Below are 19063 nucleotides of genomic sequence, written 5' to 3'. Positions count from 1 at the left end.
AAAACCCAAGAGTGCGTCTCATATTATCAGATACTTTATATGTAAGAGATACCTTAAATTTATGCGGTTCAACCCCTTAAACCTTCCGCTTCCTACTATATCAATCCATAGTCTGACAAACCAGTATAATGTAGATCTCTGAATATACACGGTGCTCGTGAGGAAACCGCATAACTTTAACAGCGTATTCCAGATCACATTTCAAGACTAAAATGTCATGTAAACTTTTCTTCCTCGCCTAATTTAAGATTTATTGCCAATTAGAAAAACCATCTTATTGCTACTCAGTACCTACAAAAGGCCTTTTTAATGGCGTTAATGCGCCAATAAGGGCTATAAGCCTCATAGTCCTCATTGATAGATGTCAAAAAGAAACAAGAAAAACTTTAAAAAAAAAAATTTTATGTGGCAACTCTATCAATAACATTTTCTTTTTATGTGAAAATATGTCAAAAAAAAAATATTTTTTAATTACTCAAATTTATATACATTTTATTCTTCCTTTTGGCCTCAGAAACGCGTGGTTAAAGTTATCCGGGTTCCTCGCGAGCACTTTGTATAAAGTTGTTGAGGCACTGGTATGAGCTATCGGTGATAGAAACGAACAAAAGATAGTCGCTCCCGTGTAAATGAAAGAGAGAGCGAACGATTTATAGTTCATCACTCGGCAACGACCTCATATAACTCGCTCGCGCTATTGTTGTCTCTTTTATTTACACGGGAGCGACTATCTTTTGTTCTTTACTATCAATATTTTTTCTTAGTTTTCTCGCTTTTAGTGGGAGCAGTTCCTAAAGTATGTAGCTCAAGTTATAATGGTGCTGTTTTCCCTCGTGTTTGTGTAAATAGTTGAATACATGTGGCAGTACTTGGGTAAAGGTTCCTAACAGCGATTGGCGCTTACATCGCATAGCGTCAGACTACTAAATATAGCAGAGGGAAACAATGGATCAAGCATGTTATACAACTATTTGGATACCAAATTCGATAAATTATAGAGAAAAAATCAGTCTCCATACAAATCGCCTTTCGTAAAAAAAATATACGCATTAGTCTCATAATTTCTTTTGATTATGATGTATGTATATTGAAATATAATACAAAATAGTATAAGTTTTATTCAAATCACATAAGTAGAGCCTGAGCAGCTAACAACTTTCGGATCGACCCTAGTAGTATTTGAGTTGCATTCATTTTAGGTTCCTTTACATAAGGAATGCCACATATCAGGAAGCCCTTGGGACATTATCAGGTATGTATTTATGACCTGGCAATATGCTTTTACGGCGTACAAATATGTGCGTCATGAGTGCTTATAAAATACTCTTATACGACGGTAAAAAAAGCTATTGTGGGGATTTTATGTTATAGAGCTATATTATGGAATAATACATTACGGTACAAGTGCAGAAAATAGAAAGTTCGAAACGAGTGGCGATATAGTAAAATACGGCCGAAGGAAGTGGTTTCAACTAACTAGACTTACGAATTACCTTTGTGTCCTAAGTCGACGCTGCATAGGGTGGACGCTAGGCTTGTGTAGGACATGTACTAATAGTACAAAAGACACGATTCCCTGCACTGTACTAGGCCGAACTACTCCCAAATGATTCTGCTCTCTAGTACATTTAGTACACTCACACACGCGCAACAGAATGGGAGCGAAAGGAGCGAAGAGCCTAGGAGTGACAATGACAGCAAAGCGATCCGTGTGATCCGACCGCAACCGAACTAAAACCGACTGACTACGACCGGGAGCGCGCGAAAACGGCCGATCTGGGTGGCTAGCCGAATGGCACAATCGCTCACGAAACGCTCACGAAACGAAGCGCTAGTAGATATCTATCTCTATCGCGCTTGCGTATTGGCACAGAATATATAATATATTATAATAGTACAAGTACAGAAGGCTCACTCCTTTGATGTTCACAAAACGCCGCCATTCTAAATTCTTACCTACATTAACAAACGGACCGCACGCGTGCAGACGACATTGAATTCTATTGCGCCGCGCGAAGGTCGTCGCCACTAAATGGGCCGCGAACTCGCGGCCGCCGGAATGTACTTGTAGTGCGGCGAAAGGATCGCGGAGTGAGCCGCCCCTGGTATTGGCGCGACATTTCGTTTGGCGTCGGAGAAATGCCATTCGGCTACGGGGCCAGCTCTCAGATAATACGAACGAGCGTTACTGTACGCCATATGCAATTTGTTTCTCGCTGTACTAATGTACTAAATGTCCTAAAAGAACGAACTAGTACACTTCGGAGATCGTACTAGTTGGGAGCGATCTTTTCAGTGAACGAGCAGGCACAACTCTAGTGGACGCACGCTCGCCCACCCCGCTGCATGCCTCGCCAAACGCTCCGCTAAGAGCGTCCATACTTACGGTGCTGTTATATGGACAACACAATTGCCAGCAATTCACATACCATTACCGCGTTTGTTTATTTAATACGCATCAAGTATGGAGCAACCGCGGCAATGGTATGTGAATTGTTGGCAGTTGTGTTGCCCGTATAACAGCGCCTTTACGGCACAGCCACGACTAAGCGCGACAGCGGTGAGCGGCAGCCATACGTGCGAATGAAAAGTCCCATCGCTGTGTCTCGCTCCAATGTATGTCCGCCGCTCACCGCTGCCGCGCTTAGACCAATGTCGTGGCTGAGCCGTTAGAGTTGGGCAAAGCCTGGTGCACACGGTCCAAGGCCCGGAGCCGGCGCCGAAGGCACCCTGAGTCGAAGTACAGATTATTAATAAGTTACTAACGTAACAGATCCTTAAGATCCTTTACTTGCCCGCAAAACGACAAATCTCTACGCTTTATTTAACTAATACTAATAAATTTAAAAGTGGAAAATGTCTGCCTTGGCTTGACTTGAACTCACGGCCTCTAGGTCGATACTCCAGCGCTCTGCCAACTGAGCCACCAAGACTTCAACCAAGCCAGCGAAATTTTCCACTACTAGGGTCAATGGGACCCGTAGCGACATCTACCGATCGATTGCAGACGTTTCTGCTAATCAGAAGTTAAAAATTTAGCATGGTTAGCGCATCGTAACTGGTGAATTTCCAATATGACTTGGAACTCCGGTTGCCGTTTAAGAAGTTTAACACTCTTACGGTAGATGTCGCTACGGGTCCCATTGACCCTAGTAGTGGAAAATTTCGCTGGCTTGGTTGAAGTCTTGGTGGCTCAGTTGGCAGAGCGCTGGAGTATCGATCCAGAGGCCGTGAGTTCAAGTCTCACCCAAGGCAGACATTTTCCACTTTTAAATTTATTCTAAGCCTAGTGGCATCTATTGCAGACGTTTCTGCTAATCAGAAGTTAAAAATTTAACACTAATAAGTTACTACGTAAAACTAAGAAGGATAGTAGGTACGTGCCATACTACTATACAGATAGGTGTGTGGTGCCCCTCAGCCACTTGTTCATTCGAATGAACGACTAGCGTGTAGATACTTAATATTAACGCGCGACCGCGAGGGAATGACGTAGGCCTGGTAGAACGCCGGACGCCGAAGGCGCTTTCATAGGTAGGTAAAAACTTTTAGAGTCGGGCGAAGCACGACGCACGCGGTCCAACACCGGGCGTTCGATATAAACTCATTCCTATAAGCTAATAGTCTAGAAATAGACACATTAAGTAAAATCAATTAGATATAGACCGTGATTACCTTTTTGATTTTATTGAGGTCCCGATATTTCGACGCAGTTGCATGCATCATGATCACGGGAAACTGAAAACGGCGGGCGGATGTCAAAGTTGCGTAGACAGCGCGCGATCTACCCTCATTCGCGTGCATCGGCTGCGTTCACTCTCAGCGATACCACTGGTCGCGTTCACACCAAAAAGTTAATCACGGTCTATATCCCGGTCATTATAAGTCTAATGAAACTAACCGTGAATCATTTAAAACTTTTAAAGTAAAATCAAGTTTAATAAGTAGTGTTTCAAATGACTTTAAACAGTTTTAAACTTAAACCACTTTGATAGTAGGTTAATACAGTCATAAAACTTAGTCATAAAACCGTTAAGAAACTACAAGAGACCAACTCGAAGTGAGAAACTTCTCAAGTTGTCACTTTTAACAGCCCCTTTTTTGTGAAACTCTGTTTAATTATTCTAGGAACTTCTTATCTTTAGAAGAATAGATTAGTTTGATCAAAGTTCTAGCCTTTTGTACTTTGTTTTGAAAAGTTACTTTTCAATCCTAATACCTATCTACAGCCGGCGTAGCCAAAGTGACAAGGGTTCACGCTAAGTGGTGATCAAAACCCAATTTGTCACTCGAGTACAGAAGAGCGATTGAGATATGCAATTATGCACCATGAGACGCTTACGGCCCAGCCACGACATTAGTCTAAGCGCGACAGCGGTGAGCGGCAGCCATACGTGCGCATGAAAAGTCCTATCCCTGTGTCTCGCTGGTCTCGCTCCAATGTATGGCCGCCGCTCACCGCTATCGGGCTTAGACCAATGTCATGGCTGAGCCGTTACGAAGCGTGTGTAAGGCCTGAGTGGGGGCTCAGAGCGAACGTGTGGGCGAGCGTGCCTCCATCCTATGCAGCGTCGACGCAGGGCACTTGTATGAGCTTCAATTGTTTCCCCGCCCCGCCGCACGCCCAGTACGCCCAATATGAGCGTGCACTCCTTACGGCCCAGCCACGACATTGGTCTAAGCGCGACAGCGGTGAGCGGCAGCCATACGTGCGAATGAAAAGTCCCATCGCTGTGTCCCGCTTCAATGTATAGCCGCCGCTCGCCGCTGTCGCGCTTAGACCAATGTCGTGGCTGAGCCGTTACGCTCAGCGATTGTGATGTAGGCTAAGTACCCAGGAATATTACTCTTAGGTAACATTATTTTAACACAAAATCAGAACTATTTTTCTCTTCTGTATGTCAAATATGCATAATCATACCACTTAAGTCCCCACTCATGTCCAAATACACTGTCATAAAAGATCATTGGCTGCTCGTTTGTAATATATTATGTTCGATATGACGGGACGATGACATCGTGCATAATATGCCAATAAAGAAAGATGTGAGATACATAATAATGCGTAGAATGTATGATACACAAATACGAGTACTTCAATAATTCCTTAGACTTTTTCAAGATATTCTACACTAGCTTTTGCCCGCAACTTTGTGTAGAATTAGTAAACTGGATGGCGCCTGATAAAAAATATAGGCAAAAATATTTAGTTTTGAGTAAAGTGCTTAGTTGCTTATTTTAACTACCAGGCGCTGCCACAATTGACCCATGTTTTACCTTCTTAAGGGATGATATCTGGCTTTCCTTCCCCGGGACTCAATTTAAGATTAACTTCTGGGATTAATAAAATAATTTCAATTTTTTACAATATTAATGGTCTGTGACAGATCTGAAAAAAGGTGCTTGAAAGGTTAATGCACCAATTTTAAACCAAATCAGTTGAAAGAATAAATCGGGATGATTTAACTCACGGATAGACAGACATATACACTTAGTACGGATTGATTGAAATTAACTCGAAGAAAAATATAAGACCGTAATCATTTTCCAACTCAATAATGACCTGTCTTTAAGTAATTGAAAAACCTTCAAATAGTTGTGTATTACGTATTCTCCACTTTGTAGTTTTTTGTCAATTGATGGACTTTTGATGACTACATTGGTATCAAGACCATTATTTCAAAATGTTTAAAAGAGAATTAGGACAGTTGTAACAGATATCTAACGACCAAGGATGATTTATATAGGATTTACAATCTTCATACCTACTAAGAATCGTACCGCATTTTTTAGCGCCATCTATTAAATACTATCATAACTACACTGATGATGCCTACAAATTTATTTTTTTCAAAATGTGTATTGACGTGATATCTTCTTCTTACTTACATACATAGAAAACATCCATGACTCAGGAACAAATATCTGTGCTCATCACACAAATAAATGCCATTACCGGGATTCGAACCCGGGACCGCGGCGTAGCAGGCAGGGTCACTACGCGCTAGGCCAGACCGGTCGTCAAAATCGTGTATGAGTTGAGAGTGAGACCAGATCTGTGACTTACTCCTCCAATTGGTAACAGGTTTCATTAACCGGAAAAGTAAGAAAAGAAAAATCCAGCAGCAATGAGCCGCGAAATAATAGCGAATTATCATCTAAAAATGGAAAGTCACTGTCCATTAATTATTTTTCTTGTGACTCTGTTAGCCGGAAAAACTGGAAGGCAAATTATTAATCAATGTCTAGTTACGCGTTATTAAAAAGTAATGTGTCATTGTGGACAGTGAAAATTTAATGAGAAACTATCGTTTAGTATTTTATATTTAGTATAAAGGCATTTTTATCTAGGAAAAAAATGAAGTAACACTTTTTGCAGGATTCCTTAGGTACAAAAAAAAATATCAACGCGCGTTTGGCCCGATACTAATTTGTGTGTCTTACACCAGACCACCACCAGTTACCAGTGTTTACGCCAGAAGAACTGAGTTGCGAGGACTTGGTGTTTTTACAAGTTTTGTTTTTGATGGGATTATGATATTCTGTTCCTCTCAGTTACAGTTATAGATATTCGTAGAAATACATTTTCTGTCCTCCGGCCGGAAAGAGCCTAATTTCAGGCAGCTGCGAAATCTGCTAAATTATTGCTGTGAAATTATTGTATTTATATATTTATTTTATTGATTAATGATGGCTTAAACAGATTCCTATCAAACAAAATACCTCAACCATTGACGATTCAACACTTCAACAAACCACTCAGATTATCGGCCTTGATAAACGAACCCGCGGCCATTGGAGGGTTGAATCGATCGATCGCGTGTTTATAGAGCCCTTAATTAACAGAGTGACTGTTAGGGTTAACTGTAAAGGCACATTTATGTAATGGTTTAAGGTTATTTTTTATGATTATTGTGTTTTATACACAGAGAACCTCCTATAGAGTAGAAATCTTGTATATTTTGTGCGCGATACGAGTCGCCAGTGTTTGGGGTGCGAGGAGCGGGCGGGGAATGTGTTAAGCGCGCTGTGATTGGCCGTTTCAAGGACGGCGGGCAGTCGCGCCAGATGAAAAGCGACAGAAGTATGACTGTCCCTCTACTGACGCGTAAGTGGCCAATGTAAGTTGACCTATGCCGGCTCTGAATAAATTATAAATATGACTTATTTGTGGAATGTAATGCCGTCTGGTTTTAAATTTGAGCTTCTTGTTACCTTTCCACACCATTTCACACTACAGGTGGACATCTTTAAGGCATCAAAATACCCTTTTCCAATTTTTTTGTGCGAAAAACACGCGCTGCTTTCGGGTCTGTTACTTGGTCGATACTGATCGGGCACGGCGAGCGCCCGCGCTTATATCAGTGCAAATACTAGGAAGGCTGGCCACTGCGAGTCGTCTTGTAATAGATGTCTATAGGGGTTGGTCTGTGGTTTTATACGTACAAGTATTTTGAAAACACCTTGGCCTACCTCTGCGGTTCGAAATACCATTTATGACCTTACATATTGTAGCTAAAGTATGTGCTTAATCTACGTATGATAAATAACCTGCCCGAGATCAGGAAGATTGGAAAAAGAGGGGGGAGGCCTTTGCCCAGGACCAGACATAACAGGCTCCCAATAATAATAAAAAATAATCGAATTTCACCAGATTTGGAAGTTTTCGGGCTCATTCTTCTCAGAATCACGAGCTGATTCGATCCTGACGATAAATAATGTATCCTCATTTTTTTTCCTTTACGTCACGATTTTAGTATGAACTTACTACGAGCGTGACTTATTGGAAACTCGAATTTTAAATGCAAAAATTTGGGACACAATTTTCTATCGTCGGGATCAAATCAACTCGTGATTCTAGGAAGAATGAGCCCAAACACGTCCAAATCTGGTGAAATTCGATATTCGAAATTTATTTTGAAAAACACCCTCGATAGACCTGAAAAAAATGTAATTTCAATAAATGACCTATCAGTTACTTTTGTAAAATATCCTGACTCATTAATTGAAATGTAATGTTTCTTTTGAGTTTAATAAATGTCTCTGACGAAGTCACAAACGCTGACGAAACTCTCACGAAACGAACCGCTCGTAGTATTTCACGGCCCTACAAATACGATAGCGTGTTCACTCAGTGTTCTGAACAGGCCCCGTAGCCGAATGGCATTTCTGCGACGCGAAACGAAAACGAAACGCCGCGAAAGGTAGTCTGGCTCTGTCGCGCTAATGCGCAAGAGCGATAGAGATAGATTACGAGCGTTTCGTTTCGTGATAGTTTATGCATTTGGCTTCGCACGCTGGCGTGATTGTTTGAATGTATGTAGAAGACGTTACTCGGTACTTTATAAACGTCATTGTAGGTACTCGTATGCTATTTTCAGTTCTAGTGTCGTAAACGTCACAGAAAATTCTCGTTTCTAACACCGTTTGGGGACACCTTTTACTTTCTCCACACACTTTCAGTAACTTTCTGGCTATCGATTGACGTATTCCAAACTCACGGTAACTCAGTTGAATCGATATACGGTTGCCACGCCACCAAAATACCGACCTATTTGCTAGGTCAGTCAGGGTCAGCGAGCGGCCTTTTTAAAATGCAGCCGGTGAAAATAAGAGTGAGCTATGTTATGTTTAGATCTCTTATACAATATAGAACAAGGTTTTGCCCGCGACGTCGTATTCATGGATCAGTAATTTTCATAGCGCCTGATGAAAAAATGAAGGCAAATAATTCAGTTTGAACATAATATTTACATCAAATATCAGGCGTAGCCTAAGTTATGTAAGTTTTGGGGTGGAAGTGGTAAATATTTGTCTTTTAGTGGATCATTTCCGAGATAGAAACTACATACTACATTTACAAATTATTTATGTACCAAATTTTAAATGAATTGGTTCACATTAATGAATAAAATGGAGCCAAACATTTATTTATTTATTTAAACTTTATTGCACAATTGAAAAAAAAAGTACAATTGGCCGTCTTAATGCCTTAAGGCATTCCCTACCAGTCAATCATAGGGCAAAACAGAAATTCGCGAATGTGATAAATGCTGAAGGAGAATATTTATTTAAAGTTCCTGCGATATTTAAGACCTCTTTTTTGTCCAACAGGATTGCCGGGACCAGCAGCGATGTGCCCCCACACCAGATTCAGCAGACTTGAGGACGACTACATAGCAGTGATGTGGAGGAGAGGGCAGAGCCGGTCGCCGTAGTATACTGTGTGAGGGAGACGGGAGATTATCGGTAAGCTCGCTCTTTTGTTTCAAAACCCTTATACTTTTGTTTGCAAGTTTACCGACAGTAACGACGAGTAACTGACGCATCCAATGATGAGCCTTATGACAGTAAAGTCTTTATCACAAAACGACTTGAAAGAATGGTCTATGGTACCAACATACGACGCGTAGGATTTTTGTTGTGTATTAATTATTAACTGAAATTGATACCATACACTAAAGAAAAAGCAATCAAGCCCACTGGTGGCGAAGCCGGGAATCGAACCCGGGCCTCCAACTAACGCGGCTGACGTGCTAAAACCGTAACACCACCTCGACCGCCGAGGTACCCGTCGAAATTTCTCTAGTGTATGTTATCTCTGAAGGCTATTAGGCGCCTATGACCAACTCTAAGGGCGAAATTTAATATTATTAGTAAATAATGCTCATGAAATAAAACTATGGAAACGGATTAAATCGCGTATAATGAATGTACAATTCATCCCGACGTTTCGAACACTTTACAGAACGTCGACGTTGGGATGAAATGTAAATTCATTATACGCGATTTAATCCGTTTCCATAGTTTTATTTCATGAGTAACTATCGCGGTAACCGAAGACAATGTTAGAATGCTCGCTAAGTTTACATGCCAAATGCTACAGCAAATATAGAGCTTACAAAGATATTTTTACATCCAAGTTCATGCAAATTTCCTCGCGCTTTGTATATTCTCCACGGAATAGGCAAATATTGTGACACTTCGCGTCCAAATAAAAAGATTTCACGAACGCGGTTAGCTACGTGCCTGTCAGCACTGTTGATTTATAGCTTTTAAGATTTGGCAGCCATTTTTCTTTTCCTCATATTCTCATTTTCACTGTTTGAAACGCATTTTGAGGTAATGGAATTATAATTGGAAAGTTAATCTGAAAGTTAATAAGTAACAGTTATTTACTTACATTTAATTTTTAACTAATAATTATTAGAATTCTTTTCATTTCTATATTATTTACCTCTATGTTCAACATGACGACACTGTTTTACATATTATCAACTCCATTGTAGGCCAGGTCTTAGCCTCTGGCTAGTCTGTGGCCAAAAGTAGGCCCATTTATAATTTAAAAAAAAGATAATTATAAACTTTGTTTTAAAAATGAAACAATACTCAAACGACACTTAAATATAAGACACTAAATCTAATGGCCACCTCTCGTGTCCGTCATCAAATCAGCTAAGTGTACCATACATTTTTGCCCTTCTATGTATGTATGTAACATGTATGCACTCTCGTTAAAATATTTTCAGCTTAATCAAATAAAGGGACTTTGTCTAGTGTATGGAAATAAATGGAGCATAATAGTAGGGGCAAGTGTTCAACCTGTGGACACTTTCCAGATTTTGATATATTTTTTAATTTTAATGAAACACCACTGACAGTATCATTACACTCTTTATTTTTTCCAAAGAACAACTAATCAGTCTTTAATCAACACAGACTTTTATAGTGCTAGCTATACAGTAACAAAAGATATGAGCTCTTTTTTAAAAATGCAGTTTTTGTCCACAGGTACATAAGGCGTTTGTACCTGTGGACTTTGATATCCTGCCTATGGACGGCACTGTACCTAAGGACATAAAATCAACAATATAGATTTAACAAAATATTTTCTTTTAAACTCTCAATTAACAAAATAAATAATAATCAAGTTACTAAATAACACGTTGGTTATATTTTAATAGACATTTTGCTTCTTGGCATTGCAATATTCTTGATACAACTCTTCAGCAAACTCGTCAGAGTGGGATGAGTTTCCACGATCAACACAGTCATCGGAATCATCATTCAGCACGTAACACTTTTGACAAATGAAACTAGATTCATCACCAGAATCTATATTGTCCTTGTGAGCTTTTGATACGCACTTTGCATGGTATTCTGCCTTGCAAATACTGCACACAAGTAAAGCTTTTTTGCTATATTTTTTATATACAACACACATCTTGTATGTTAACTTAGTGTTCTCTAAGATACAAACTTTTTTTGAGTCTGATGCCTGGTCAGACTTACTACAATTAGGTATTGCTAAGTCTTCCTTATTAGGTGATTCTTGCACATTTTTAGGCTTAACTTTGGTAGGATTCATGGCTTTTTTTGGTTTAATTTTACTTGTACTTGACTGATGTAGTTCTTCCTTATTTCCTTTTTTATTAGCAATGTTCTTTCTTTTATTAATTTCTCGCTTTAATTCCTCCATCTGAATTGAGTTTTTCACTGGCGTATCAGTTAGTATCCTAGTTTTACCAGGTTTTCTTCCACGTTGAACTGTCCAAGCGACTTTGGTCTAGATTCTGGCCCAGATATAATTTTTGGTACTTAAAAATCGTTGACTTTGGAATTTTGTATTTTTCAGCAGCTTTCCGCACAGAACATCCATTATTTACTTCTCGAACTGCATCCCTTAAAGTATCGGGGCATATCTTGCTACGTATTTGTCCACTTTTACTACGAGGCACTGAAATAAAATAAAAATATTTATAATTTTGAAATGTCCACAGATACAACAAGCAATATTGTACCTGTGGATAGTCCATAGGTACATTCAAGAAACTGTCCACAGGTACAAATTTGACACTTTTATTTTTAAACCGTTACCGATCATTTTTAAAACTACTTGCGGGAAGTAAAAACCAAAGACAGCAAAGATCAAACATTAAATTTATATATGTGAGCACTAAAACAATCATATTAATTACATAATTTGCAAAAATCACATTGAAAATGCAAGTATAAACTTACTTTTTGGCACAAAAACTTTCAACAGCCGCACGAGACACAATTCCGTCCATTTATAAAAATGGCGTCTGACCAGTGTTGCCATATCAGAAAAATACTATTTGAATACGTACTCGATATTTGTCTATGGCCTTTTGTTTTTTAAATACTGTTAGTGTCCAAAGGTACACGCGTCCACAGGTTGAACACTTGCCCCTACATTACGATACAAATGCGTAAAAAAGGAAGTTCGAAACGAGTGGCGATAAATTAAAACACGACCGAAGGGAGTGTTTTAAATCGACACGAGTTACGAATTTCCTTTTGGCACGTGTATTGTACGACGTTTTTCAGTACAGATGAGCCTCCGAAGTTTCGACCTGGCGTATAATGAACCACTTCTCGCACTAGTGCGTAAAAAAAACACCATCTGTACTGAAAAATATTATGTTTCTTACATTTCCTCGTGTTCACATAGCGTCCAGCAAAAACTACAGCTGAAAGCAGTTTTATGCTCTATTTTATTTTTACATTGTACTCTGTGGTTACATCAGAGATTTTATAGAGTTGCATTAGTTTACTTTGTTTTACGTTGGTTTTATTTTAGACAGAATCTAGTAGGTAGTTAAATATAGAGAAGACAGTGAGTAGACAACCGTCAATGTTGTAGATGACATACCTAAAATATACATAAATCTTAGGTATTTTTCACTTATTACATACATACAATCACATACAATCACGCCTGTATCCCATAAAGGGGTAGGCAGAGCACATGAAACTACTTAAGCTTCAGGGCCACTCTTGGCAAATAAGGGGTTAAAAGAAAACGAAACTGTGGCATTTTTCAGTTATTAGCCATATTTTTTAAGCTTTTTAGTCCTTATTTGATACATTTTCGTACAGTATATGGGAGCATAGTTACGTCATGAGAGAAAAATCAAATTATTTTAGGAGAAAACTTACTACTTGTTCAATTTAAATTTAAATTTACCTGTTCAATTTCAAAAATGTAAATAATTGTAACCAACACTTCTTAGCTAACGTGGTAATATGAAGTCTACAAGACATATCAAAGCAACGTCTAACAATAGGGCACTTGACTGTAGTTTAAATAATATATTTTTCAGTACAGATGGTACTTTTTTTACGCACTAGTGCGAGAAGTGGTTCATTATATGCCAGGTCGAAACTTCGGAGGGCCATCTGTACTGAAAAACGTCGTTCGATACACGTGCGAAGAGGAAATTCGTAACTCGTGTCGATTTAAAACACTTCCTACGGTCGTGTTTTAATTTATCGCCACTCGTTTCGAACTTCCTTTTTTACGCACTTGCATCGTAATGTACTATTATACCATGTACCATTATAAAGCATCAGATAATTATACGAAAAACATAGAAATTGGATTTGAAAATAACTACTGTCCATGTTTTTCTACCTGACTTATTAAATAGAAATTGGATTTAATAATAACTTCTGTCCATTCAATAAGTCAGGTAGAAATATATAAAGCAACTGAGTTGACCGTGACGTCACTCAATCCGATTTCACATAAATTCCATATTAGCAAGTCGTTCAAATTCGTTTTGACAGTTCTTAAAAAATAAGCTGATTTGACTAGGAGGCAAGTAGCCTATACGTTTGAAAATATTAGTTTGTCATTTCCTTTCTTTTGCCCCCAGAAATGAATCTCCTAAACATGGACGCGGAGAACCGCGTAGTTCTCAACGTCGGGGGCATCCGGCACGAGACATACAAAGCGACGCTAAAGAAGATCCCAGCCACCAGATTATCGCGTCTCACTGAAGCTCTGGCTAACTACGACCCAGTGCTCAATGAATACTTCTTCGACCGGCATCCAGGTGTCTTTGCGCAAGTCCTCAACTATTACAGGCAAGTATTTTATCAGAATAAGACATTAGACCACAAACTCATCTGATAGTAGGAGCATATGCGTTAGATGTACAAGGCAACACTAAAGAATCCAGCCACGAGATTGTCGCGTCTGACTGAATCGTTGGCGATCTACGACCCAGTGCTCAATGAGTACTTCTTCGACCGGCATCCAGGTGTCTTTGCGCAAGTCCTCAACTATTACAGGCAAGTATTTTATCAGAATAAGACATTAGACCACAAACTCATCTGATAGTATGAGCATATGCATTAGATGTACAAGGCAACACTAAAGAATCCAGCCACGAGATTGTCACGACTGACTGAAGCTTTGGCGAACTACGACCCATTGCTTAATGAGTACTTTTTAAACTGGCATCCAGGCGTGTTTGCGCAGGTCCTCAACTATTAAAGGCAAGTATTTTGTTAGATCTCGCTGGATAGTAAGTGCCTGACAGGTTTACCTTTCCAACTTCATTTATTATTTCAATATTACTTTTTAAGTCCCCATACTGGCATAAAAGATTCACAAGTATACTCGTGAGTAGGTACGAACTCGAGTTCAAGAAGTATTTTCATTGACCATGTCTTGGCGGTTTTAAACTAGAACTACAAACATTTGACCACAATCTCACCTTCTTAAGGGCAGGTTTGGTCAAGGATCTTACCTGAAAGGCATACGTTGGCATCGTAGGTGATTTTCACTTTCAATCCTAAAATACCTGTCCAAGTTACTTTTCGTTATCAAGCTGAAAGCGAAACGTTTAGTGCGAATCAGTGGCTGAGTACAATGTAAATCACTGCCTAGCCCCACGTCGGCTGAACGGATATGTGGCGATAAGCTCATGTTATCCAATCGCACACTTCACCCGCCACAATGGTGTTTGCCGACGCGTAGCTCCTAAATGGAGTACCTATAACTACCTACTACCACGTGAGAGTTCCCAAAAACTTTGTACATAAATGAAATGAAATGAAATATTTATTTTCCGAGTAGGCATATTACAATGCGCTTATGAACGTCAAATAAAGCTACGCCGGCTCTAACCCTACGCCTCAGCCTCGAGAAGATTTCAGTCCCCCCTCAGGGGGTATCCACTATGTGGGACCGGCAAGAAACTCGGCGGGCCACTTCTTTTCAAAACATTATTGATCCTATTTTGTTACCAACATTTAGTAGTAAGTCGTACTTATATAAGTCGACTTTCACTTTGCGAGAGATTTTAACCAGGCATTTCTGAGGCCAAAACAAAGAAAAAAGTTTAAATACAGTTGAGGAAATTTTGGCAATTTTTTTTTTAAGTGAAACTATTCTTAATTGCATCAACGTCGTTAAAAAAGGCTTTTGAACTGAGTAACAATAAGATTTTTTTTTTCAATTGGTACTAAACTCTGAAACTAGGAGAAATCCAGAAAAGTAACTATATTATATTTATGACATTTGAATCCAGAAAAGTATGATGACGAGCTTACAAAAAAATCAATTCATCAAATAAATTTTGGTAACAAAAATAAAAACAAATGATTTAACTTTTTCCTTAATTAACTTAAAAAAAAAACGGAACCCTTATAGGATCACTCGTGTGTCTGTCTGTCCGTCGTCACAGCCAATTTTCTCCGAAACTACTGAAACGATTAACTTGAAATTTGGGGGGTAAAAGTGAAATCTAAAATCAAAGTTTCTAGAACTATATTGTGTTACATGTAAAATGAAAGAACTTTTTATAAGTATTTCAAATATATTTTTTTGATATTTTTTATAAAAGCAACTTTCCAGTAATTTAAGAAAATGGCAAAAAATGATCTGATGTATGCGGTGACAGTTCAGTGTAATATGAAAAAAAATAGTTCTTATGGACTCATATATTTTTGGTCAGGCTTTATAAAATACATTAAAAATCAGCGCCGCCAAAAACAAACTGAAATAACCAAGAAACCTCGAAAGTTATCTCTCGAATTGGCTTTTCAAGTAGTGCTGAAGCATAAATGAAGCTCTTCAGCCGAAAATGGTGGAAGAGGAAAATCGCCACAATCTCGAGAGCCACTTCACCGCTTTTTCTGTGGAAAATGATTTCTTGTGAACGTTTTTTGCGGTTCATAATTGAAATGTTTTTCTTTTTCTTTTTATACTTACCGTGTATGTGTTTTCTTTTTGCGTAGGCATTTTGAATACTGAATTCACTAGTATTGATGTGTTGTGGTAGCTTTTTAGAGTTTATTTATATTATTTTTCTCTTGGTCTCACGCTCTGGGCCATTTTTTTTTAAAGTAGTCCACCCCACTTTTTTTGTAACATAGGTATTTTTCACGCGATTCATACTCATAATCGCGAGGTCTTTCGATCCTAATAAGAGATAAAAATGTCCCAAGATTTCCATACATTTTTCAAACCTTCCATTCCGTTACCGCCATACAACATGTATGAAAAAATGGTAACGGAATGGGAAAAAACCCTTGGAACACTTTTTTTCTCCTATTAGGATTGAAAAAGCTCGCGATTCTGCGTGGAAACCACATTAAATTCTCCAAATCCAAAAAACAAGTGGGGTGGACAACTTTGAAAAAATGGCACCCTTAAACGGTTTTTAAAAGTAGATTTGACTAATGAAAACTATTTTTTTTTTTACTTCTGATCAGCAGAAACGTCCAATCGATGCTACTAGGCTACGGGTCCCATTGAACTATGTGCCAACATAAACGTAAAAATTCTTATCATTGTAATTGTTATACAAGGTGCTCGCGAGGAACCCGCATAACTTGAACCACGCGTTTCTGAGGCCAAAAGAAAGAAAAAATGTTATATGAATTTGAAAATTATTGGCGGAAAAAAAAAAATTTTGTTTTTTTTTTAACTTTTTTTGGACGTATTTTCATATAAAAAGTCTTTTTTATCCATAAAGTTGGCAATTAAAATGAGTTTCTTAATTTATTTTTCTAAAAACCAAATTTTTTCGCAGTTTTTCTTGTCACATTTTGACATCTATCAATGACGACTGTGAGACTATGCTCCACAATTGCGCATCAGCGCCGTTAAGAAGACCTTTTGTACTGAGTAACAATACGGAAATGTTTTTTTTTAATTGGCAATAACTCTGAAACTAGACGAAATCTAGAAAAGTTTATATGACATTTTAGTCTTAAAATGTGACCAAGAATATGCCGTTAAAGTTATATGGGTTCCTCGCAAGCACCTTGTATAACAATAAAGTTTATTTCCGCTTGACCTGCCGCCGTAGATATTATATTCAATAGATGTATTTCCAACCTAAGGCACTGGTCCCACCCAAAGCGAGGAAACGAGGAGCTATTGGCGATACAAACGAACTAAAAATAATCGCTCCCGTGTAAATAAAAGAGACGCAATGATAGCGCGAGCGAGTTATAGGGGCGTTTTCAGAATTTGGGAACCCCCAATTTTAGCGTTAGTTGTTAAGACGATACGGTAGGGGTCAATTCTCAATACAAACGCTCTCGACTATTTCTTCCCTGGTTTTTGAAGATAGCAATAATTTTTTCAACACAGATTGTTATTATTTTTTAACCCCCGACGCAAAAACGAAGGGGTGTTATAAGTTTGACGTGTCTGTCTGTTTGTCTGTCTGTCTGTGTGTGTGTCTGTCTGTGGCATCGCAGCTCCCGAACGGATGAACCGATTTTGATTTAGTTTTTTTGTCTGAAAGCTGAGTTAGTCGGGAGTGTTCTTAGCCATGTTTCATCAAAATCGGTCCACTATGTCGTGGTCGGGGTTTTTTTTCAAAATTTTAATTTTGCGGTTATATCTGTGTCGGACCGTTTTGATTTTTTTGATATTCTGCTTTTTAACGATTCTAGAGCCAATCAAAAAATTCCAAAAACGGCCTTTTTCATTGTGGCGCAAAAAAGGTGTGATACTCAAGATTGGTAACAATAAACCAAAAAAAGCTAAACGGTCTGACATAGATTATTTGTCATTGTTATTCAGATTCTCAAATTTCGTTCCGATTGATTAAGTTTTGAAGGAGGAAAGAGTCGAGAGCGGAACCTCGATTTTAAAGATTTTTTTGAAATATCTTTTGACTGAGTTGTTCTTAATCGACAATTTTTTTCGATAAATCTAGTTAGTAACACTTGTATATTTAACTAAAATTGCCAAGTTGAAAGGAAATTCTCCTTTCCATTTTATCATTTTCGCTACCGTATCCTCTTAAAAAAAATTAACTCGCTGTCAGTTTTGTGACGACAATTAAAAATAAAATCTGTCCAAAAATTTACTTGTTTCACATTGTGAATGTAGATTATCGCTTTAAGTTTATGTAATTAACACAAAAACAATATTTTTATAAGAAAAAAAACATGTTTAATTATCGTCACAAAACTGACAGCAAGTTAATTTTTTTAACAACTTACGCTAATTGGGGGGTCGCAAAGTCTGAAAATGCTTATAGTTCCTTGCCGGGCGATGAACTATAAATTGGTCGCTCTTTTTTTTTTGTTTACACGATACGACTACGATACGACTACGATATTTGAGCAGTTCCCGAAAACTTTTTACATAGCCACGTCAGCAAATTTTAATTGAGCCTATTTTGTTACCAACATTTAGTAATATAAGGCGTTTTTAATCATAATCATAATCATAATATTTATTTCTAAGAATATGGTAGGTACAATTGAGATGTTAACAGGTTGAATTGTAAGGTTCAGCATATTCTGCCAACACTGGCAAGATAAGATATATTTTCGTAAGATATATACAGGATAATTGTTATAATTAAGAAAATATAGATACTAGGTTACCTTAATAACGAAATAAAACTTACTAAAATCTCAATTCATAAAAAAAACTTGGTAACAAAATAGGAATAATAAAAAAAATTAACTTTTTCCTTAATTTTTGTACAAACTTTTCGAGAACTGTTGATTTTCTTCGTTTCTATCGGCGATAACTCATCGCTAACTCGTGTTTGGTGGGACCAGTGCCTATAACTAGGACCCCAGATACTCGTGCCACATTTGTGAAGTAAAGAAGATGGACAATGCTATGAAATAACATACAAAAGGTTTGGGTAGGGTTAGGTCAGACGGAAGGTCAGATACAAAGAAAACTAGGAAAACATCTGCCTCCGTTGAATTGTAAAAAGGTTGTTTCTTTATTATTTATATTAGTATAATATTTTCTTTATTCTTTATC

At 38.2% G+C, this 19063-nt stretch overlaps 1 protein-coding gene across 5 annotated transcripts in view; it reads left to right on the top strand.

The window, feature by feature from the left end:
* LOC125231435 (potassium voltage-gated channel protein Shaw) overlaps nucleotides 1–19063 on the top strand; it is a 213230-nt gene that overhangs the window by 135654 nt on the left and 58513 nt on the right. For 4 of the 5 annotated variants that reach the window (XM_048136894.1, XM_048136892.1, XM_048136890.1 and 1 more), the window contains exons 3-4: nucleotides 9115–9249; nucleotides 13683–13893. In XM_048136894.1, coding sequence (XP_047992851.1) covers nucleotides 13685–13893 — 209 coding nt within the window. In that variant the 5' untranslated portion in view covers nucleotides 9115–9249; nucleotides 13683–13684. Of the gene's footprint in view, nucleotides 1–9114; nucleotides 9250–13682; nucleotides 13894–14031; nucleotides 14101–19063 lie in introns of those variants that run through there. The other variant, XM_048136893.1, reaches the window with a different exon arrangement.

Source organism: Leguminivora glycinivorella, chromosome 11 (assembly GCF_023078275.1).
Source record: "Leguminivora glycinivorella isolate SPB_JAAS2020 chromosome 11, LegGlyc_1.1, whole genome shotgun sequence".
Classification (NCBI taxonomy): Eukaryota; Metazoa; Arthropoda; class Insecta; order Lepidoptera; family Tortricidae; genus Leguminivora; species Leguminivora glycinivorella.
The sequence above is the reverse complement of the archived record's forward strand: the minus strand, read 5'-3'. Positions and strand labels throughout refer to the sequence as shown.